We start from the raw sequence: 25,132 nt of genomic DNA, 5'->3' as shown, positions 1-25,132 counted from the left end.
TCAGTCAGACACTTCTCAGCACAAAACTCTGGATTTTCTCACTCATTTTCCATTGCCAGCTAACAGGCAACCTCTCCAGTCCTGACATTTTACCACTCCCCTCTCACCTCAAGCCTTCCTATTTAAATCTCTTAAGTAATTGGAAATCTATCAATCTCCTGCCTTTGTTCTCCAATTTTTTACTTCCCTAGCCCTTTCCTTCTCCAAGGGAACATCCCATATTTCTCCTGTGGGAATCCCCAAAGACTCCCAGGCCCAGTAAGGGTTATACCTGCTACAACAGTGCCACTTGAAAAAAAAAAAAAACAGTAATTATATTAAATATTTTCATATATAGTCCAGTTTATAATTTAGGAACATGTTGGTATAGTTTTACCTATTAAATGAGTCCACAGAGTGAAATAACGTGCTTGGGACAGCAGTATAAACAGCCTCTTGCAGAAACCTGGTTTGTTTATGGAATTGTCTTGTTGCACAAGTGAAAAGGGCCTTGAGTATGGAAAGCTGCGTAGTACATGGCTATGATAGGTTTGCTCAGTTTATAAATGTTCAGGTAATTTTTAAAATTTTACTGATGCATTTGACTGAACCCAGGTTACCTTACAAAGCCTTTAATCTAAAATGAATGACCTAAATGTTTAAATCTGGAAATGTACTTGTTTAAATCTGATTTACATTGACTTAGACAAATGAAGTCAAAGTGTTGATTAGCAACCTTCTCCTTAAAGCATGCTGGTAAAGCAGTGCTAGGAAATGTTGCTATGCTCCCTATATTTTTTTTTCATTAATAGTATTTGAATGTCAGTACTGTGAACCTACTAGAATTTACGTATATTAAACCAGGTTTTACATTTGGTTTCTGCAAACAGGACCACAATATTTTTACTTTGACATTGTAGAAGCAATTTACCTAAAATATTTATTGAATAAACACAAACGGTGTAATACTATACTAAGCATGGTACTTTTTCTCACACAGGGTTTCACATTTGGCAAAGCTGGAGAAATTCTTACAATGAGGCTTCGATTCATGGCATTTAAAGCAATGCTTAGACAGGTAAAGATAATAAATATTTTGATTTCCAGGGTTTTAAAAATAATTGATGGTATTGGTATAAAAGAATTGTATTCTGCATCACTCGATCATACAGAGAAGATTGAATCAGACTAGAAACCAATTTGATTAATTACATGTGGTTATGGAAAGTGTGCTTACAGGGAGAATCTTAAATCAATACAAGAGCTTTTTATGTACTCCTTGCAAAGATTTAGTTTTACAGGCAAGTTACAAGGGCCTGACAAGTTGATTTGCACCAGCAGTATTCCATTATCTGTTCATTTGCCTGCTTTGCTTTCTTTGGGCCCTTTCTCCCCTAAAGAAATGCAATACAACTTACACTGTCACTCTTACTTCAAATGTCTGATTTAAATTGTGATATGTACAGATATGTGGGTTTTTTAAATTTATTGGAAGTCTTCATACAAGCCCTCAAATCTATAATTTAATTGTTTGTTAATGCAACAATAAAATTGTGTACTGGAAAGTAAAACCACTTTCAGAGAGTTAAAATATAAATAGAATGTAATGTTGTGCAGTAATTCTAAATTTGCCTTAATTTTGCATGATTTCAGGATCTGTATTTTAGATTTTGAAATACAAAGTATGATAGATATGGGGTTTTAAGTTTTGCACATAAAGCTACATGAAGATACAGAATTTAATTGATCTGAACATGACTATTTTAAATGTGACAGAAAACTGTTGTAGTCTGAAAAATCACAATTTGTAGATCAGCCATACTAAAAATCTAATGAAAAGGCAATCTTACAATTGAGTCTTGAGGTTACAAATGCCTGTAATACATTACCAGGACCTCATTAAATGCATACAACGCATTACAGTTTAAATCAGATATTTGGTCACATGGTGAATAAATCATAAACTGTGTACCTGATCCCAACAATTAGCTTTGGTCAGGTAGAAGAGTTTGATTTTTCATTTGGTTGGGTTTGGGGATTTTTTGTTGTTGTTGTTGATTTGTTGGTGTCTCATAGCTTCCAAATAAGCCTCTTCAATATGGGAAGAAACAAAGCAAGGAATATTTTATTTTTTAACCTAAAAATGCTTTACACTTAACTCGTCCCCAAATAGCTTTGCAGCCATGAGGGAGTGTGACCAAAGAGTCCTCTCTTCCAGGCAGATCCAGTGATGGAGCAGCAGTGAGGGAGGGTAAATTTTGCTTTTGGGAGTCTCTCAGCTGCTCCCCTTCCTTCTCAGCAGTGACAATGAATACAGCAATGATTCACAAGATTACACTTCTTTCTAAATATATGCAATGTGCAAAGATGGAATCAAACTTATTTAAATATGTAGAACTAAGGCACTGGCACATACCAGATTTACTTAGCAGTTTATTTGATATGACCAAAATCTGGCCTTAAAAATAATTTTTCTTATTGTAGGATATGGCCTGGTTTGATAATCCTAAAAATAGCACTGGAGCATTAACTACAAGACTTGCTAATGATGCCTCTAATGTGAAAGGCGTAAGTACAATTTTGGGTTGAAAGTTTTCCTATATAGTTTGGCATGTAATTAAGTTGCAGATTAGGTTTGACTAGCTTGATTTTGAAAACTAAAATATATTATAAAATAGTATATTTTATGAATAAAAAATTATATAAAAATTATTATTCCAGCTATTGGTGCTATTGGTATATATATAATAATTGTATATATACCAATAGCTGGTAGAGAATGCACTGATGCACTTTATGAAAATTATGGTGAATATGTATTTACAGACTAATTTCCAAATACATTTTTATTAAAAAAATTATTTTGCTGTATTGTGATCTTTATTATTAAACAAATTTATTTGGAATATCCTACCTAAGAAGTCTTTTTAAAGAGGTCTTATTCACCTAAAGACATGCAACTAAGTTTATTCAGTTTACAATCTTCTGCTATTTTTTTTTGGTTTTACAGATTACCTATTAAAAAAAAAGAACTGTCAGCAATTAACTTCCTTTTCTCTGCTACCTTATGGAGATTCTTTATAAATCAATTATGTACTTTCAGGGGTCTGAAATATCAAGCTAAAGCGCACTGAATGTAATCATTTGTGTACGCTTAAGTAAATTTTTACTGCTACATGAAGTAATATGCTTGTTTTTTTTCTAAACTGAAGGATTCTGAAGTATCTTTGGCTCTATTTCCATAGGAAAAGTTAAATATTTACTCTTCTTCTTCATTGGGCTCTGTGTGATGATGTGTAAAGTTAGCTTTGTGATCTAGAAAATATGACAGATTTTAATGTTTAGATGTAAATGTGAGTATGTAATGAGGGCAAAGCTTGTTCAGTGTCAAGAGCAGAATTTAGAAATAGAAGAGTAAATTGAAGTAATCAGGATATGGGGAAAGAAGAAATAAAAATTATCTAGATAATTTTTTACAAAAGCATTTAAGAAACTACCATTTTGTAAAATAGTGAAACTGAGTTAAGACTATCGAAGTAGTGCTTTGAGAATCAGGAATTTTGTGGTTGAAAATTCTTTTCTTATTTAAATTGCAGTTATGTTGGTAAGAAATGCCTTTTTTCCTTTGTCCAGGCAACTGGTGTCAGACTAGCATTAATTGCCCAAAACATAGCCAACCTGGGGACTGGAATTCTTATATCATTAATTTATGTCTGGAAGCTGACCCTGCTACTTTTAGCTGTTGTGCCCATCATTGCAGTGGCAGGAATGATTGAAATGAAGATGTTGGCTGGGCATGCTAAGAAAGATAAACGAGAGCTGGAAGCTGCAGGAAAGGTAGGTCTAGAGAAATCAATCTATTTCTGTATAATGTATACAGTCATATTTACCAAAGCATTGTTAATGGATGAATGACTTCTGAGTACAGAAAATTTCACAATATACAAGTTCCAAAGACAGCCAGGTACACTAGTAGACCTACAGAGCATCAAACCTCTTCAAAAACGATTTAAGACTTATGGTATTAACCAATTAATATTTTTGTTGTTAAATGCTGGAATGTGCTAAAGACAATTCAGGCATATTCTCTTCTTATTCCTTTTCAAGACATCTTTGTTTTCCTTATTTTGCAACCACTCTCATTTTGACATTCTTTTTTTTTCCTGTCATCCCTTTTTGCTATCTTACATTTATTACACTGCTTTTTTTTTTTTTCTCCTTCTTCATCTTATTAATGTTTGCAGTGATAATATGTATATATCCACTGGTTTCTGTTTGCCATTCCTTTGTTTCTTGAGTGGAAGAGTAAGATGAGAACTGAAAAGCAAGAAGGCTAGACTCTTGTTTAACAAATTAAATGAAGGCATTTAATGTCACTTCATTCCAAAAATCCTTTTGGGACAGAACAACTATTTCATCACTTCCCAGACACTGCTTTCTTCAAGGTAAAACTTTTCTAAAATCTCTTCCTCTAAAATGTCTTACTCTATTTAAAAGTTGCTGAAAAGAAAATCCTTTATCTACAGTCATGCAACTCCATTCTCTTCCCTTCAACTAGGTACATTTCTTCTGCTTCTCTCGGAGGGATGAGCATTTATTTTATGTTGTTTGGTTGTAAGATATGATAGAAAATAGATGGCAATTCTTGGAATAAACAGTAAAGACTTTCTTAATGCAGCATATTTTGAAGAACTAGCCCAAGCGCTACGAATATTTATGGGTTTTTTTTAAACTTAAAAAAATATTTTCTTCAAACTTAAAAAAATATTTTCTTCTTATAGTAATGTAAGTTTACCTTCTCAAGACCACCTAAGCATGCGCTGGACTACAGGCATTTTATTAAATTCTCATTTTTTAAAAAATATGGGATTCTTTTTCAGTAAAAATAGTGTTCAACCTGGAAAATTTGCTTTCTGCAAAGAGTTGCTGAACTTAGGTTACTAAAAAACCTAACTTTATGGTCTTAAATTAAAATTACATGAAATGTGTACAATAGCAAAATGCATTAAAGCCTTGAGAGTCTTTTGAGAGAATCATCAAGGTTGGAAGAGACCTTAAAGGTCATCAAGTCCAACCATCAAGGCAGCACCAACATAATGACCCCTAAACCACAGTGCCACATCCATCTCTTGAGCACTGCAGAGACAGTGACTCCACCACCTACCTGGGCAATCTATTTGAATACCTGACCACCCTAACAGTGAATTTTTTTAAAAATATCTAATCTGAATATCCCCTGGAACATTTATGCATACAAATGACTCAAGTCTAAAGAATCTGCAAACTAAAAGAAGGTACCAGAGTAAATATTTACTGCTGAGATCTCAGGCTCAAAGGCACCTAATTAACCTGGACATTTTGATTATAGCCCAAACTCTGCAGACTGGAAGTTGAATGCTAATATGCCATTTTGCATGTTGAGCATATTTTCTATATTTGTTATTGCTGTCTAATAGTTTTTCACCATTTCTTTGTAGAATATTAAAGAGGTCTTGTCAGAAGATTCTGAGCATTGTAAGAAAATCTCATTGTCCTAAAAAGAAAAATGTAAAATGCTTATTTTATATCACAGTCTATGATTTTAATAACCAGTATAAAATATAAAATTATACTCCCACAGAATCTTCTATTAATTTAGAATAAAGAATTGCAGCATACTTTTGATTAAAACATTTGTTTTTCTATTGCAGATTGCCACAGAAGCAATAGAAAATATTAGAACTGTTGTTAGCTTGACACTAGAAAGAAAATTTGAGTTGATGTATGGAGAACATCTGATTCTACCCTACAGGTATAATAAAAAAAACTAAACTAAAAAAAACCCTATAATAAATTGCAAATATTTACTTCAACAATAATTTTTCTAATAGAGTGTATGATTTAATGTATAATTTCGTTATTTCAGAATTGATGTCAATGTTCTGCATATTTGTATTGACAAATGCAACCACCACAACTCAACATTTTTAAAAATTTGCTTCAATTAATTTTTTGTTATAATGTTGGTATCTTCTATTACAATGTTACCTGGTTTGGTAAAATATTGGTTTTAAGTGAGCTTTTGAAGTGTTCCAATCTAAATTTCCACCTGATTTGTTGGATATTTATTTTAAACTATTTAAATGTAAATTTAATATTACATTAAGACACTATTTAAATGATAGTAAGATGAAAAACATTTGAACAATTACTTACTGGTTTGGGGTTGAAAATAAAGTAATATAAGTCTGTCTGGACTGAAGCAAAATTTAAACATCTTAAAGTAAACAACTAAATAGATTCTATTAATTGAAGTTATATTTGTTCCAGAATGGAATGTTTCATTTTCAGACATCTATGAGAAAAGTAAAGGAAATGAAAGTACATGTACACAGATATAATGGGAAAGAAGCAGGAGTGCCACTAACATATCTACCATAATAAATAAGTTGTTAGGGCACAGTGCAGGACATAAAAGATATTATTTAGCTTTTTTCCCAGGCTGCTGGCTTTTGAGTTCATATCTTGTGATTTGCAGAACAATTCCTAACCATTCTCAGGGTTGACATTGATGGGATAGCTGCAAGACTTTCATCTTTCTGTTGTTCTAGTATAAATAAGAACTTATTGCCCTACAAGAGAGATGTGTTTTTGGTTAATGTTTCAGTCTGTAAACTTTCCATTTATATCAGTATCAATTGAAGTAAATTATTTTTTGTGTACTAGGATTTCAGTATGACTGCACACTTTGATGATATGCATTCTTTCTGTACAGAAATTCTGTGAAGAAGGCACATATATTTGGCTTTTGTTTTGCCCTTTCACAAGCAATGATGTTCTTCACCTATGCTGGCTGTTTCCGGTTTGGTGCCTATCTAGTGGTAAATGATCACACTGAGTATAAAAAAGTATTTCTGTAAGTATCTCTTTTGCAATCCCTTTTCTGTCTGTTCAGGAAAATTATTTGTAATTTAAGTGCAACAATTCAATACAGGGCTTTGGAAACAAGTATGATAGACTGAGATCCTACCAGTGTGGATATCAGTGACCTGAATACCTAAGGTCAACCACACTGTTTTTTTGTTGCCAACCTAATTAAAGATAGTTAACACAGCTCATTTTGACCAGAAGATGTTAAAAAGTGACTGCATTCCATCTGCTAGCTGAACATCTCTAGCCAGCTGACTGAATTTTCAGTTAGATTTGAAAGGGAGGGTTTGAGCAAAAGCTGTGTGAGCCCTTCTTCACTGCTCAAACACAGAATAAAACAGATCACTCTATGTAGCTCTGAAGAAAAAAGACAAAGTTAATAAAAATGAATCTATTTTACTTTGCCTTAAAACAGGCTAAGAGGTGTCATATATCAAATAGCTGTTCTTGGTGATGATTTTGTTTCTATGGTGTGTGGCAGTAAGTAATAGCTGAAGATAACAGGGTCTTAAACTATTCTAACGTAGCCTATAAATTACATCAAATTCCATAAAATGCCATGAAAGTCATCAGAACCAAATAAAAGCACAGTTTTCAATCTTTGTCAGTAATTGCAAATTCAAATTTTCCAGCAGAGATGTGGTAGAAAATTAAATATTTATTGTCATCTTGTTACAAGCTTGATTTCTTATTTTCATTGATGCCTTAAAAAGTGAAATTAATTCCTAAAGGTCATTGAACCCTACAGAGGAAACCACAGTGAGGATGGAACTGCATTAGAGTAATAATGATTCCATCCATTGACCCCTTTCCTCATAGCCCCAGCAGAGACTTAATATACTAACTAGAATTAACTAAAGAAATTACTGCTAATAAGTAATGAAAAGACTTAATTTGGAATGCAGGCATGTTTATCTCATGTCATTAAATGAGGGTAAAAAGAAATTTCTGGAGCTAAGTGAATAATTAAAGCATTAATAGTTGATTACTATTTTATTCTTTCTAAATTTAGCCTTCTTTTTTCTCTGACTAGAAGTTGAGTCCAGCCACATTTCCACTGTTCTTCTCTTCATTGTCTGTTGATATTTTTTTCCTGATTTCTTTATAGAGTGTTTTCAGCTGTTGTATTTGGTGCAATGGCACTAGGACAAAGCAGTTCTTTTGCTCCAGACTATGCCAAAGCCAAGATATCAGCAGCCCACTTGTTTCTGCTGTTTGAAAGAGTGCCCTCAATAGACAGTTACAGTGAGGAAGGAGACAAGCCTGTGAGTAAGCCAAGTGTGATGGGTGATGCTATTTATTGGTGACATGGACAGCACTCTCTCTCTTCAAACTGATTCTTCCTCTCCTTCTGATTACATCCTTATCACAATGCATCTTTGACACTATCTGAACACAGCATGGACCAAGTTATCTATTGTGAGTCCAGCTTTTGCACATAGAGTCAAAAGGGTATTTGTTTTGAAAATCTCTATTGATTTCTGGGGGGCTGGGGATACTTCTGCAATTCTAATCATCTGTGAAATTGTCTTAAAGAATAACAGTGATAATATTTTCATTATAGGAAACATTTGAGGGAAACATAACAATGAAAGATGTGGCATTTAACTACCCAAACCGACCAGAAGTCAAAATCCTGCAAGGGTTGAATCTAAAAGTAGAAAAGGGACAAACCCTGGCTCTTGTTGGCAGCAGTGGCTGTGGAAAGAGCACTGTTGTTCAGCTGCTGGAGAGATTTTATGACCCACTTGATGGAGAAATGGTAAGTATTTTTGCAAGAACAGGTCAACAGCTTAAGGGAGGGTGTTCTTCATTTGTTTTCTGTGATGTTATAAGTACAATAGGTGTTGCTAGTTTTATTTTTTAAGTATTTTTAATGTAAAGATCAGCAGAGACTCATTGGGTCTCCTTAATTAAACTAGATGTATGTAAGTCCCAGTTTCCCACATTACAATTATTGAGGTTTTTGTAATAAGAACAGTTTAAAAACTAATAAATATATGTATCTACTTCTGTTTGATCTAGTAATAGAATTTTCTGTGTTCTATCAAAAAAAAAGGTGAACATTGACAAAAGTATTTTTTTCATAATTTTTACTTGTCAGAAACATCTTTAAGAGTATGCCTGCTTATTAAGTGATAGATTGTAAATATTTTTAGTAATTCTGGTTTAAAATATAGGGTTTCCTTTACTACTCATTCAGCAACTTTACAACTTTTTTTTCACATAGTGGTACTGTTAATTGCTGATAATTGTTCTTTGATGTAAATGTGCTCAGAGGTTTTGTCTGAAACAGAATAACACATTTTGACCTTTATGAGGTGAGAATAAGAAGGATTTTAGAGCTTGTCTCTGCAGAGATACTCACAAAACATAAAACTATACTTAAATAAAGCCTAGATACAATTTAAATTTTTTTTGAGGTTCAAAGTGCCCAAAAAGGTTCAGTTTAGCAAAGTGATGTGTAGAAAGAAGCAGCATAGTTGCTCCAAAAGTGTGTTTAACAAAGTGCAACTTTCTTATCAGGGTTTCTGACCTTGTGTCTATAAATAGCAACAGTTTACTGAAGGGTAAAGCACAGACCTGTGCCATAGAAACCACAAAAGTGCTGGACTAATTTTCAAGATGAGCTGCACTGTGAACTGAGTGACAGGGGTTTAGCTTAAAGCAGAAACTGTCAGAACAGCTGTTCACAAAAGTTCCCTCATTTCATTGGATTTTGAATCAGGTTCATTATGACACCTTTTCCATTGAAGAAAAAGTTATATTGGCTGAAAATTGACTGTAGAGGACCAGCTGTAGAGTTAGTAGAATAATCTCCTCCAACAGCCATGTTATGAAGGGGGCAATTCTTCAGCTACCCAGCTGATCTTGTAACCCAACACGAAGCCTAAGTGCTGCACTGGGTCACTCTAGTGGAGATTTAACAGCCCTTTTAATGTCGTGGTTTATTTGTGTCCAAGTTAAGGTGACTTGTGCAATTATGAAGCTGATACATAAAAAATAAAAATAAAACTATGTTTTTATTTATCTAACAAAAAATGATAGCATTTCAACAGACATATTTAGCAGAAGTATGAGGGTTGCCAATGAAGAAAACTGGCTGAAATGATATCTTAGGAAATAAATTTCTTCTTTATAGATGCAAAATAGAGGAAAATTTTCCTGCTGAAGAAACAATTGAAAGAACTTTACCCAAAGTTCTTTGACATTGCTTCAGCAAAACCTATCTTCCACTGTCTTCAAAATCCTAAATTAATATTGAAGTAAAGAAAAGGACTGAGGCAGCATTCACTTCTAAGAATTAGAAAATTATGGAACAAGAAGGAGGGGAAGGGATTATGTGGGCTTGCAATAGGTAAGAAAGAGCTAAGGAAAGAGCTGCAATTGTACAACTTCTGTGTATGGATTTAAAGTAAGTCTCAAATTCATATATAACCATGTGACTAAAATTTAAAATGTTTGCTTTCTCAGATTTTTGATGGCAAAAATGCAAAGGCACTGAATATCCAGTGGTTGAGAGCTCAGATTGGTATCGTCTCACAAGAACCAATCCTGTTTGACTGCACTATTGCCGAAAACATCGCCTATGGAGACAACAGCCGGGAGGTCTCCTTTGAGGAAATTGTTAGTGCAGCAAAACAAGCCAATATTCATTCCTTCATTGACTCACTGCCAGATGTAAGTTATTCCCTTTCTTTCCTTCTCAGAACTGGAGGTGAACTTAAGTAGCAGGGAAAAACTCTGCTTACTGTACCTGGGGTACAATAATTCTCTGAGATGAAAATAAATCTGAAACATTTTTTAAAATATTTTCCTTACCTAATTGTATTTACCATACTTATTTTTACTCTGGGAGATTCCTTTGTCAGGTGGAGAGTGGAATTTTAAGATCTCAAGGAAGAAGACACACGATTATAACTAACTGAGAGCTGCTACTAAGGGGTGGGGTTTTAAAGTTGACCATTTTTTTTTAAGCTCCTGTCTGTCTCAAGCATATGTAAAAGATTCTGCTAGACTGATGAGTTTACACTTTCTTACAGTTATACCTAGCCAGAATTTGAATTTCAAGTATTCCTGTGGTCTGATAATTACTAAGAAATTTTCACTTATGTGCATGAGGCAAACACATAATAATATAAGACTGAGCATCTTGGGTCAGATAAAAGGTCTGCCATGCACAAAATCATGTCCTTATGCAGTGACCAGGAAGATGTAATTACAAGTATTCAGAAAGGCTGAAACTTTAATCAGATTTCCCCTGAATGCTCATCTCACTTTGCATGATTTTTAGAGTTTGAACCCCAGTATTGTCACAGACTTTCACTGACCTTTGGTGTTGTGTTGTCTGATTAAGAATAACATTGTCATTTCAACTTTAGAGTAGCTTGTTGCTTTGAATTTATTAAACATTGGATGTTATAAAGAAGTCTACTAGTAAATGATCTATAGATCTATGGCAGATAGAAATTCTGGTCAGCTGTTTCCAGAAAGCTACTGGTGTGGAATATGCAGATTATGGGAGGCTGGTGTCAGAATTTATATGCTTCAATATACATCCAAACTGATTTTCATTCACAGCCTGAAATTATTACATTTTTTCCAGAAATACAATACCCGTGTCGGAGACAAGGGAACCCAGCTTTCTGGTGGCCAGAAACAACGCATCGCGATTGCCCGAGCTCTTGTACGCAAGCCCCAAATTCTGCTTCTGGATGAAGCTACTTCTGCCTTAGACACAGAAAGTGAAAAGGTAACTTAAGTCTGAGCCAGAAATCTGGAATCTAAACTTTTTTTTTTTGGATTATGATTACTGTTTTTATTCCCACAGTTTAAAGCCAAAAGCTGGAAATATGGTGTCTTATGCAAATTACATATTTAGGTAAATAATAGACAAATATAAATGTCTTACCCCTCCTTGGGGAAAAGAAAAGTATTTTTTACATCTGTATGGCAGTAGGCAGATTGAAGTTGCTATGAACTAGCTATTCCTTAGCCTAGTAGTCTTCAGGCTTCAACTGAGAAAATGCTATCAAAATTGAATCAGGACACTTAAACTACAGAAGCCAAAAATATTGAGGATGCTGCCAGAGAACATAGGTTGTTTTTTATTCTTTCCTGTGAAACTGTGATATGTGGCTTTATTAAGTTTTTTTCCTTCGCCCATTGCTTTCTGATCCTTGCTACATGTTCATGGCTAAAATTAAAATTTTAGGTAAAAATTGGTAAAATATTTACTTATATTTCAAGGCCAGAACTGTAATCTTGATATTACAACAGTACAATCCAGCTGTAGAGAATTAACAGAGAGTCTACAAAATACTTACTATTAATGAGCAAATATTATATCATATATTATAATCTGGAAAGTTAAGATTTCTGCTGAGTTTTGATCAATTGTAGGCACGGAGAAATGAGGTTTAAGGGGGAAATGCCATTAAATAATACTATGATTTATTGTTTTCTTGATTATATGTATTTAAATTTATTATATTATTATATTATTATAGGTATTTAAATTTAACCTCTTACTTTCTTCTGCATTAATAAGCATAAGGAATAAATACAAGAAAGCAGAGATTGTTTTTAATATCTTTCTGCCAGTGATAGCTTTAAGAAAATGTGATTCATGAGACTCCATGTGAAATCATGAGAACTAGTATGATACCAGTTGGCCCAAGAATAGAGTTCCATATATAATGAATCAGTCATGAAAGGAAGCTGTGGAGGTCCCCAGTTAAACCTCCTCTTCACGTAAAGGCCAATACTGAACTCAAATTTAGATTATTTTACGCAATGTCTGGTAGAGTACTTGAAAATCTCAAGGAGATTCAGTAAAGATGTTTTTGTCCCTGTTCCAATGCCTAATTATCCTTGCAGTGAATCCTTTTTATATCCAGTCAGAACATCTTCTACAATTTAAAATAATTTTCTCTTTTTTTCCTGCCATGCATCTCAGTAATGAGCTTGGGTCATTCTAATTCTCTTAACTATCACAGCATTATCCACTCTAACAGACTGGACTCTGCCAAGACGTAAGCTAATTCTAAATCAAGATACTTGAGCAACAGATATTCCCTTTCCTTCACTGCCATATTAGAGTTTACAGATGGCAATTGAGGTGTATGTCATGGCAGCTGCCAGAATGGCTCACCTTTTGGTTTGTTCATTGTGCAGATTGTCCAGGAAGCGCTGGATAAAGCTCGAGAAGGTCGCACGTGCATCGTGATAGCTCACCGCCTCTCCACCATCCAAAATGCTGACAAGATCAGCGTGGTCCAGAATGGCAGGGTCGTAGAGCAAGGCACCCACCAGCAGCTTCTGGCTGAAAAAGGCATCTACTATTCCCTGGTCAATGTTCAAAGTGGATAATGCAACATCTCAATTCAAGGCAGTACTTATCTCTGAATTGTCACTGTGGCTACTACTTTGTAATTATTTCAGTATCAATAGTCAGTCTTGATACTTTTGGTTTTCTTCATTCCTTTCATAAGTTATACAAACCCAAGAAATACTAAGTAAATGTGTATACCAGTTTCTCACTACTAGTTTTCATTATTCAATCCTCTTTTCTATGTGGCCAAAGCAGATGCCCATGGCACTCATGAAAGTAGAAGCATGCTAAGCCAAATATAATTAATATTAGCTTGCTTTGAACTCTTTCAAAAATCACACTAATTAGGTGTAAGCAATTTGGAAATATTTTCATGCTCATTAAAAACAGTTTTGTCAGAAATAAACCTCAAGCCTTATTCTTGCTGTGCCTGTGTAAGACAGTCAGTCCTGGCCTATTAGGCTTGTTACCATATGTTATGAGAACTTGCAAGTCAGCTGAAGCTTTATGCCAGGTGTCTCTCGTTATGATGTGGAGTTTTAGCCTGGGATGTCAGTAAAGGCCTTGAAAATACAGGCACAGACTGAAAACAAAGGTCCCAGAACTGTAAATACCTTACTCATCATTAAAGAGTTGCAACCTTAAGAGAAGGAAAAAGACTACTTGAAATGAAACAGAAATTAAACAATAGGTAAGAAAAAACCCAAGATCATAACTGATGCACAAGATAAGGCATCTGCTGCAGCCTGGGAAAGTATTCTCTTCAAGTCTCTCAAAGTCCTAGGAGTCAGAAGTCAAGGACTAAGAGCTCTCTGAAGACTGCAATATTTTATACAAGGTAAAAATCCTGGATTTGGACTTGGAGGAGGGGGAAGGAAGACATCCTTTTCATGTTGACATCCTTGGTTGAAGAGCTCTTGAGTCTGAGCAGTGCCGTGACTGAGACTCTCAAGGACTGTAACCATTGGTGCTGAATCCCTGGCATCGGCTCTGGGATATCGGATATGGTTTGCTAGTACAGGATGGCTGTTAAGGGCTAACTGCTTCAAATATGGAGTAATATTGACTAATAATTATTAATGACTAAACAGTAGAAATGTATTTTGTTAGTGAGTATTTATGCAGTAAAGTTTTGTTTTTAAGTTTAAACCTGTCTTGATTAATCAATCGTCCTCACTTCCATCATAGCAATTTCTCATTCCCTGAGATTTATACATACGGTGTGTCATACCTACACCTAGATACTTACACAGAACCAGTCTGTAGGCAGATAGGCATACCAATTAGGCTCAACCATGTACTAATTACATTCCACAGAATGTTGATTGATGCAGTCTCATTGTATTCCTCTTGAATCACATATCTATTTTCTTTTGCTTCTGTCTTAGATGGAAAACCAGTTTGACTGAAAAATTCGTTTGTTTTCTATTTATGCATTACTTGATACAATAACTTTCTTGTCCATCAATAAGGATATTACTCTGCGTAATACTATAAATAAGTTATACTTGAGACTGTAAGAATGAAATAGGTACTCTTCAACATTATAGTCTGAAGATTCAAGTAAGAACATACCTAAAGTGATTTTTTAAAAATTAAATTCTAGATGATAGTATTTAGTTTTTAAACTATTTTTAGTTGTTGATGATACATTTTCTAATTATTGGAATAGGAATGATTGAGTTATTTCCCCAACTTATTTCAAACATGCCTGATTTACCAGAATAATTTAGCTCTTCATAAAAATCAATATAACACTGTAAATACTTCACCAGAAGCATCTGAAAACCTTTATTTTTTTTAAATTTTGGCCATATAGTTTAAAATACATTTCAGAAATTCACATCAAATGCAGAAACTTTCCAAAACCATTTATTTTCCTCCATTATTTTCTTTTACATTTTCAAAGAAGTATTTGTTGAGATTTGTGCAAAAGTTTGTATAATAACTCCAAATCCACTTTAAATGCTTGAACAGCTATGCAGCTGCTCACAATTACATCCTTTTCAGAATTTTTTTACAGAAGACCATGACAATAGTAGTAGTTTATAGGCACAAAGCCAAAAGGACAGACAAAGACACCTCCAAAAATGTGTTCGTCATCATATTCCATTTGTACACCTTTAAATTGCAGTGGTTTACCCAAAGGAAAGGCTGACTGAACTAGGAGAATTCTGCTTTAAGGACCATTATTCTACCACATCTTTCCAAGGGGCTTAAGAGGTCTTACTCCTCAGCTCTGCCTTTTCAGCTAGGCTGTAACCATTCTGGTTCCCCTTGATGTCACAAGACACTTGTCTGAGCTCTAAGTACTCCTTGTTGGAGCAGTCAGCTCCTGTCTTTGCCCATGAGCACGATATGTGTATGCTGTTATTCTGAAATAATAGGTCTTTTTTCCTCTGTCTTTGAGAGCCTGCAGCAGTTTCAAGCAGTACACACTGTTTTGAGGGGTGATAATTTAATGTTTTCCCACACATTTCTTCTGCCTCTAGACCCATTATCTCTGGAGCAAGTCTTTAGAGAGATGTCAACATTGACACCACCTTGGCAATCCTAACCACTTTGCAAGCAAATGCCACTGACTATGGGGAAACAGAAAGTAAGGACTTATGTTCAACAGTCTGATAGCCATTCTGCTGAAACAATTAATCAAAATAGAGTTCTCAGAGGAAAAAAAGGATTTAGGTCTAGAAAGTCATTCTTACTGCAGATTCTTATCTGGCTGTTAAATACCAATGTCCTATTGCCCAGCTTTTTCCAGCATATTGCCTCCTGCAAGGATAATTGATCCTTTTGCAACAAGTATCTCGTTTCTAAACCCTTCTATAATTTCTGACACCGAGTGAGAGCATGAGTAAACTCCATCATTCTCTGTCACCTCAAGAGTTTCTGAAAGAGTATTTCTCACCAGCACCATAGACCATGTACCATGTCCAAAGAAAGACTATACATCAGTTCTGGATCCCCACTAGTCTCTTCTTCAGGCATTCCTTCAATGTTCTTCTTGAACTATCTCACATATTGGGAGAAGTTCAACAATCTTCCTCACTAAAACTGACTCCCCATCAATCAAGATTTAGTGGAACCAGATCTCTTTTCTTGCAAGTAAATCCTTTAAAACTGGTGTGTCTTTCCTGTTGCTATAATTGTCTATAAAATCAACCTTCCTGGTAGCTTAATTTCTATAAGACACTAAATATCTATTTTAAGCATTTGTTAATGAGTAATACTTGTAATTATTCATAGCACAAATAGACATAAACATAATATCTTCCTCAAGGTGTATAGTCTATTTATAACTTTATAACTCTTTGTCATACTCCTCTCCCTCAAAATCCAGTCTAACTTGTAGATTTGGTCATTGAAAGGAAACAAGACAGCTTGGCAAGAGGGAGAAACTTGATATACTGCTTATGAATATAGGGCAAACCCATTCAATTCTTGTGCAGAAAAAGCTACATTATAATTGTATCTATGGACAGCCTAAATAACTGTTATTGTCAAGTATTCAGTCTTGTAGGCAAATTGTCTAGAACAGTGTAGCTTAATTATAAATTCATTCAGTATTTCCAGGAGATGATGGTATCAATATTAAATCATTATCATTATTACCTTAAGGCAGTTACTTGAAAGCTGAAAGTAAGAAATAGGAGTGACAGCAACTTCAAAGTCATTGCTGTGAATTTCATGGACTTTAGAGCTATCAAAAGTAGAGAACAAGAAGGAAAAGAGTAGAACACACAAGGGCAAATATCTTTAGCAATAGCTATTGAAAGGTGAGTACATTTAATTTTGTCTTGTGTGCTTATTCCTGTATGCATTTCATTCTATTAAAGATGGATATTGGTATCCAGCTGCTGCTGTAGAGATCTAGCACAGTGAGTATTCAAACCTAAGTAATTTCTCTAAGCAAGTCTGTCTTCTGCAGGGTTAACAGAGGTCTGGCACATTTCATTCTGTTCTAGAGCTGCTGTCACTAGCAGGTCACATTAGCAACAACCGTGTATTCTAGCTCTTCATAAGATGGTGCAAGATGATTATCATCAGTACCTACATTGTTAATGCCTTGGCACAGAGTAAATGAATCACACCTTGAATGAGTGCTCTACTAAAATTATCATCTTAGATCCTGCATTACGTAATGTTTTATAAAAGTAGATCCATAAACAATGGCTGCAGCCTTGCTTTCACCAAGCCAGAGACATTTTAATGGAAATAATATAAGTTGTATGGGCTGCTTTAAAATGTCCCAACATTTAAAGTCACTGATGTTTTATGTAACTTAAATATAAATATCGTGCTTACGTATAAAATCTCTCAGTAGAAATGGTACCATTCATTTGCTTATTAAGGGAGATAAATATGTTAAGAATCTTTTTTGAATACACAAACACTTGTTCTTAGATAAAAAACTGTGGTACTTATATCATCTAGCAAACAGAAATTCTTTTATTTCCACATTAATTCTGATTTGGTTCTTGGTTAATCCAAGAAAAAAATTCAGTTCATTATATACAAGATGTTAAAAATGAAGCAATGTTGAGGGGAGAAGGAATACATATCTATATGACACAGGAACCCACTTACACTTCAAATGTCCATAATTAGAACAGCTTTAATTACATCAAAAAAAGCCAGGACAGAACTTAGAAAGAATGATGCTACTATAGAATCATAGAATGACTTGAGTTGGAGGGGACTTTAAAAAACATCTGGTTCCAACTCCTCTGTTGTTGACAGGGACAACTTCTACACGACCAGGTTGTTGCTGGCTTTGAACACTTCCAGGGATGGGGCATCCACAACTTTTTTGGGCAACCTGCTCCAGTGCCTCACCACACTCAGAGTAAAGGGATTTTTTTCCTGGTACCTAATCTAAGCGTGCTCTCTTTCAGTTTGAAGCTGTTTTCCCTTGTCCTGTCCCTACATGTCCTTGTAAGCAGTGTAGGTGCACTTGACCAGCACTCTTTACTCTCTTTACTGCTGGGCTATGACAAGCTGTTTGGTTAACACTGACACCACACTTTTTTTCTTTCTTGGCACTCTTGTCTTTCCCCATGATTAACTTCTTCTTACTTTCCCTTTTACATATATGATATTTTGTACAGCTTTCATTTTTGATTGTGCTTGCTTGTGGAAACTTTTCAGTCATTCTTTGATATGCATATATTTATTACTGTTGAAAAGCAATGCATCATTATTCCCATGTTGCTCAACAAATTAAAAAGAAACAAATAAAATTTTTTGCACACTAAGAGTAGGAAAAGGCACTATGGAATTATGACAGATTTCTCTATCCATCAGATGAATTCCTAATCTAAATTAGGTTTTCCCAGGATTTTCTTTTGGATAGCTCTACAGAAGATTTATCTACATGTATCTGTCTATTTTTCCTTGTAAAATAATATGAGTTATTAAAGATCAGAGTTATTTATATATCTGTTGAATCAAAAACAACTTAGACACTACTGCTTATGCATATTAGAGTTGTGAATTACAGTTCTGGCTGCTAATATTTCCCTGTTCAGCTTGTTAATGGTACATTCAATGAAGCATACAGCAATCTAGTTTTGCAGATGCTTATAATTTTAGTTTCCTGCAATTTCCTGAGGAGTTTGATAAATAATCTGAAGCTTGGTTGCTCACTTGGTGCTTGTATGTAGACATTTGAAATCTTTCCTCTGAAGATATGATTATTCCTTCTAGCTCTAATTTCCACACTACTACCTATGAGACTTTAGCTGTAGAAAAAATGTATATGACTTCCATTTCAAAATATCATTCAAAATTTCCCTGAAAGTACTTGTGGAAAATTGAAATGCTAGAAGTAATTTCAGTGATTGAACTTTAACCCCAGTTTCCTTTGAGTTCATGATGAAAGATGTGTATTTTCTTATTTATTACTCTATTCTGTAAGTCAACAATTTTTCTTCCTAGGGCCATGTCTTTAATTTGCCACATGATGGCCACATTTGTTCAGAAAATAGTTAAACTTATCTGCATTGTCTTTTTGTCTTTTTACTTCCTCATGTATGTCTTGTTTGACTCAATATATGCAGTATTCTTCTAACCTAAACAGCAATGTTCTCTTCCCTGCCTAAGGGATTAACACATCAAATTTACAGTCCTGACAGCACTGCTGCCATGTCCTTTAAAGTCAGAATTCCTAAGACCTAGACTAAGGCAGTAGACACTAACTGCTCTTCCCAACTTCTACTACATCAAGCAGACCTACTGGAGGAAATCCATGATGGTAGATAATGTTTATCTTCACATTCAAATCAAAGGCCTTTCATTTATTTCTTCCTAATTTAATCTAATTTTCCACAAAACCTATTAAGACAAAGGAGAAGGATAAAGTAGAATCTTCCCATATAAAAAGTATTTCAGAGTATTACAAGAGCAAAGAGGTTTTCATTTAGTCTGTGTAATTTGATTCCAGATACAGTTTGAGTTCCATTTTTTTGAACAAATTACTTCTTTAAGAGAATTCTCATTCAACACCACTATCATTCTACATTGAATTTCACATGACCTCTAAATTTTACAGAACACATACAGGAATTTACAAAATAGGGTATTAAAATGCCACATTTATATTGAAGTGACAACTGTTCATCTGTGAGACAACAAACATTTAACCACCAACATTGGTATTTTATACTAGGTGAATTTAGTATTGCCTGTTAATAAAGGCAAAAAGCATTTCACAGTAGCTTGATTTTGCAGCTGTGGACAGGAAATTCAATATTTGGTTCAATTTAATATACCACATACTTTAAAACAGATGTTCAATGCACTTTCATATGACCTAAATGAAAATAATTTTAAAATAATTTAACTGTCTAATTGGTTAAACTGGCTGCAATGAGAACACAGAGATGGTTGATTGTTTTACACAGAGAAAATTCTGTTTCTAGGATGAGATTGGTTCACAAGAAGAAAATAATCCTCAATAACACACCAATGAACTTCTCATTGTGGGTGATTATCTATATGCACAAACACTATTCTTTTTTGAGTCTAGTAGCAGAAGAAGAAGAAGTGATGAATCCAATTTCAATCTGAACATAAGAAAATAGTTTATTATTGTGAGGGTGGATGAAGACTGGAACATGTTGCTTATAGAGGTTGTGGAGTTTGCATCCAGATATCCAAAACTAAACTACTTATAGCCCTAAACTACTTGTTCTACTTAGCCCTGCTTTAGCTAGGCTTTGGACTAGACAATCTCCAGAGAAGATTGTCAACTTCAGCTGTTCTGTTTTTCTATGCAGGAAAAAATGGTGGTCAAGTGTATGGATCCAACCAGTGAAATATATCCACTTCATATTGTGGATTTCAGTATGTCAAAACCATTCAATACATTACAAGTGTATTAAGAAGTAAAGAGTTATGAAAAAATGCTTGAGCAGAACTTCATAGACTTCTGTATGAAGAGTACATAAAAGTCTCCCATGCCTCAAAGATGACTATAACACAAAAAAAGGGATGTTACAGAAATACTGCATGATCTCTGCTGACAGCCTGAGGCAAAGAATCAGATTTGGGTTGTGTCTGTCAAAGGAGAAAGAGGGTTGTTTCTTTACTCTTACCAACAAACCATTATTTCTGACAGAACATTGTTTTGACATCATGACAACAAGCCATGGCTTTATTCAGTGAAAACCAGGGACTGGCAAATCTTTGTTGCTAGGAATTGCAAATAATGAATTACAGGATAGCCACAAGAAGCTGGAGAGTGGATGCTCAAGTACGGCTTTGACTGCTTCTCTCTGCTCTTCTGAGAGCAGGCTTCCCTTTCCCCTCTGCCGCCTCCTCATTCTACTGCATTGATGTAAGACCCTCAAAGGCCATCCTGAGAACTCATAATGAAAGGAAAAGACTGAGTTCCTCCAAGTTTCTAAGAGATCTCACATTATCAAACCTCATTCTGATCAATTTTTTTTGTTTAACTTTTTGAGCTTTCATCTCTTCTCAACCAACACTATCAAACACTAAAAGACAACATTTATTTTCTAGATATAAATACAGCCATCTATTAAACTAATTATAGAAAGAAAATATAGCATAATTTAAAAGTTATTATAAAACTTTGTGGCAATTTTTTCTTTATTTGTACATCAATGAAGAATTTTTCTAAGAGATTTTCCTTACACTCTGATGGGAAAGCTGGAGGAAGAAATGTCTGGGCAATAGAAAAGTTTTCAGTCAAGTCATGGCTGTTCTTTTTTATAATAGAGATCCCAAGTGAGTGTTTTCTAAACATTATTCTAATATTTTGTTAATCTTATTATAAATATTTCACAAAACTCTAGGAATTCAATTTCTGTTATGTCTTTGATCTAGCATCATTTTATGAGTGAGGGAGCACCTTGCATTTTCCCACCCTAATACCAGATCACCTGTACTCTTCCTTCATGCCCACATCTTTCCCTTCTCATTGTACCCTTGCACTCCTCTGTTCCCATTTTGCCACCAGCCCTGCCTGATTTGCAACCTGGTTTCTCTTCTTCCTGCCACAACTTTCCTGTTCATCCTTTTTCCTCTTCTCTGGTGCTTTCCCTCCTCTGTCAGTGGGTCAGGACCACAGGAGGGTGAGGCACAGCCCAATGCACAAATTGCTGCCACACGTCTTGCTCTGAGGGGGGCCCTGGGGAAGGGATCTCTCACAGCTGGGTTTTTTTAGTGGCATCTCCAAGATTACAAAAGGAATAGGGAAAAAAGTGCAATGTTCATTCAGGTGGTGGCTACCTTTTTTGTTGCATTTAGAGTTGGTTTCACAAAAGGCTGGGAATTGACACTTGTGATTCTGGCCTTCAGTCCTGTTATGGAATTCTTATCAGATCTCCATGCAAAGATATGAAAAACATATGAGTTTTCAATAAAATGGTGACCCATATCTTCTGTAATCCCATTTGGTGTCTGTAAGATTTAAAAATACAATCTGTCTCTCAATGAATTTAGATCTTGTGATATAGGTGAGAATAGCTGCATGATGACACTGGTGCAACTGAAGAGCAGTGCCAACAGCATGGACTCAGATATAATGCTGCAAAGTTTCCACATGTTGGCTGTTTTTATAACAGTGGCTAAAAACATTTTTCATTTTTCTAATATATTTTTGTTGTTGATTTTTTAAAATTTCTTTTTAGTAGTTTAAAAAAGCATCACAAAGCATGTAGAGATGGAGTCCCTTTCTTAAAGAGAATATGGGGTTTTTTAAGAGGTCTTACAGACCTCTTAAACCCAGTGAGAGTTACAAACTAAAAGGAGAGGCACATGGCAAAAAACCCCCGAGTATAACACTAAAATGCCAAGGTCATGCACGTGTTTATTCGTATTACATTATGAAGTACCAGCTTGCCATCTTTTTGATCCTTTATCTAAATATAAACAGCATGAGCACAAAAACCAGCAAGTTTTGAAACTCAGAATTAAATAACAACTGTCATCCACAGAAAACATGTTCCATCCCTTTGTGCTCCAGCTGCCACTGTTACCCAGCTCAGCTAAGGAACCTCTTTGGGTACCTTCACTTGGCTGCCCAGTTCAATACAGCAGCTCTCTTTGGTCACCCAGTGCTGTTCATTACTCTCATAACTCTGATTATCTCATTTTCCTGCTCATCCTCAAGGCACTGTTTGCCAGCCACTTCCTGCCACGAGTGCATTAAACCTGATGTAGGTTTTTTGTCACGGCTCAGAAGCAGAAATACCTTCCCTGTTACTGAAACCAGGTCTTGTTTTTGTAGAAAACAAGTGTATGACCTGAGCTTTATAACTCCACTGCTTCAGGAAGGGTATTCTATCTGTTTGAAGACTGAACATCTCTTTCCAACAAAATAGATGCACAGTTCCTGTATATTAATTTATTCCTGGACCAGCATTGAGCACTTGCTTTAGTAGCTCCCTTCGGTGGGTTTACTTCCCCGTGGTGTTTAGAGAAATAAATCTTTGATTCTCTCAGATGGCATTTTGCTAGGCAACCAAATTAAGTCATTTTAGTTTTCTCATACAGTATACGTTTTCAGTGATCATATTTTTTTCATTTTGTCATATTGCATTTCTCATAATTATGGTTCATCTGCTTCTCCTTGTACTACTCTCCAATATAATTTACCTAATTCTGTAAGATATTCTGGTATTCTTTTGTCCTGGTCTTCTCACTGGTTTTCTGTACTGATTGCCTCAGTTTTGTACCATCACAAAATTTCATAATCATGAGTATTGTTTGCATGTCCAAGTAATTAATTTAAGTAAGAGCAATAAATCCCAAGACTGAGTGAAGAATTAATGTTGTCAGCTCCCTTGGGTATTATTACATCTCCATGCTGAACACCTCTGTCTTCCTTCAAACTCTTTTACCCAACTCTTCTTTATTACTTCACAACTATTGTTTAATAATTTATCTCATGGCTTTAGGATAAATTTGTATTAATGAAGTCCCAATGGATTAGTTTTACTGGGTCTAGCCTCTCTAGAAATAGAGTACCAAAGAACTGGGTTAATTCTTTGCTTTCCTAAATCATGACATAATTTATTGCTTGTTTGCAAGATTCCTTTGTTTTTTTAGTAGAGATATAAGTGCAATTTCTCAGGTTACTGTTTCTGTTGTAACTCTTCAGCCTCATGTCTCTATCCACAATTTTAAAATAATCACTAAAAATCTTTGATACTGAACCAGTATTATGTGAGAAGCCACATTTCCTTACAATTTTCTCTCTTAGGTCAAATGTGGTAATTAAGATACCCCAAATCACGTTTGTTACCCTGCTTTTGGCACAATGCACTTTTGTGGCATTTTTTTCTGAAAGTTAAGTCTGAATGACAGTTTCAAGGCCATCCCTGGTGCAATTTTCATCTCAATGCTTTTTAATTTCCAAGACACATTAAATGAAAACACATTGTTGCAGACCTTTTCTCCGTTCATCTGTAATTACAGGAAGATAAAATTGCTCAGTATATAACAAGTATAGAGGGGCAGTCAATACACTTTCTTCTACTCTTAGCAAGATATTTATTGGGCTTGGATTACTGTGTACAAAAATATTTTATACATCTTCAATGTATTTCAAGGGAAATTTATGCATATACACAATGAAAGAAAGGGTAATTTCTCATATGCTCTGGGGGCTTTTTGTGGGTTTTTTACTTTGAGGTACCAAAAAAAAAGATGCCAAGCATACTGCTATCAAACAGGCTACATCAGCCAACATCTCCATGGGTACTGCTTTCTTTTCAATACATAAATCATAGGTCTTGGCCTTCTGGTATGGAATCATTGTGATACTTTCTAATTTTAACAGAGTTCACAATCCCAAGATTCTTTGCTTGATGAGGCAACATCAATTTTGAATGCTGAGAGTGAATCAGCAGTGAGGGCAGCACTGGACCAGGCCAGTAGTGGTCAGTGTTGAAGTGCTTTTGTCAGTGCCCATGGAATTCAATTATAGGTAGAACTGAATAGCAGCAGGCTCCCCAAACAACCTTTAGTTCTTCAAGCATCAGAGAGCTCAGTGTGTTCTGAGACCTAAATATCCACAAGCAGTTTTGGGGATCCCTGTGGTCTTATAAACACCCAGTGAAGTAATGGAAAAACAGCTCGGGGGTTTCTGCTAGAGCAGCTGCTACATGTTGACTGCTGTCTGGACTTGTAAACCACCCTGACTGTTCAAAGCAATAGCCAATCCTGTATTTCTTGCTGTCTGCTCTAAGCATGTCTGTGAACCATTTACAAAAGAATTCCACCTATTACCCAGTCTGATTCAATCATTTGCTGATTTATTCCCCCCTCTGTTCTCTACATTACTACGCACCTATGTTTATGCTCTGGATGAAGACAAATTCTCACCATTGTATAAAGAGTTTCAGCAATGATTACAGTTTCTCTATGAACAAAATGTTCAGA

The 25,132-nt window shown here is 35.0% G+C and overlaps 1 protein-coding gene across 1 annotated transcript in view; it reads left to right on the top strand.

Annotated features, from left to right (window-relative positions):
- Positions 1–14,371, top strand: part of ABCB1 (ATP binding cassette subfamily B member 1) — a 48,544-nt gene extending 34,173 nt beyond the window's left edge. Inside the window, exons 21-30 of the mRNA XM_085566230.1 lie at positions 980–1,057; positions 2,464–2,547; positions 3,613–3,816; positions 5,670–5,770; positions 6,734–6,874; positions 7,997–8,153; positions 8,453–8,650; positions 10,363–10,569; positions 11,495–11,641; positions 13,066–14,371. Of these exons, the coding sequence (XP_085422356.1) occupies positions 980–1,057; positions 2,464–2,547; positions 3,613–3,816; positions 5,670–5,770; positions 6,734–6,874; positions 7,997–8,153; positions 8,453–8,650; positions 10,363–10,569; positions 11,495–11,641; positions 13,066–13,260 (1,512 nt within the window). The 3' untranslated portion in view covers positions 13,261–14,371. The remainder of the gene's footprint in view (positions 1–979; positions 1,058–2,463; positions 2,548–3,612; positions 3,817–5,669; positions 5,771–6,733; positions 6,875–7,996; positions 8,154–8,452; positions 8,651–10,362; positions 10,570–11,494; positions 11,642–13,065) is intronic.
- Positions 14,372–25,132: the final 10,761 nt, after the last annotated feature.

The sequence above is a fragment of the Lonchura striata genome, chromosome 2, assembly GCF_050655825.1.
Source record: "Lonchura striata isolate lonStrDom1 chromosome 2, ASM5065582v1, whole genome shotgun sequence".
Taxonomy (NCBI): domain Eukaryota; kingdom Metazoa; phylum Chordata; class Aves; order Passeriformes; family Estrildidae; genus Lonchura; species Lonchura striata.
The sequence above is the reverse complement of the archived record's forward strand: the minus strand, read 5'-3'. Positions and strand labels throughout refer to the sequence as shown.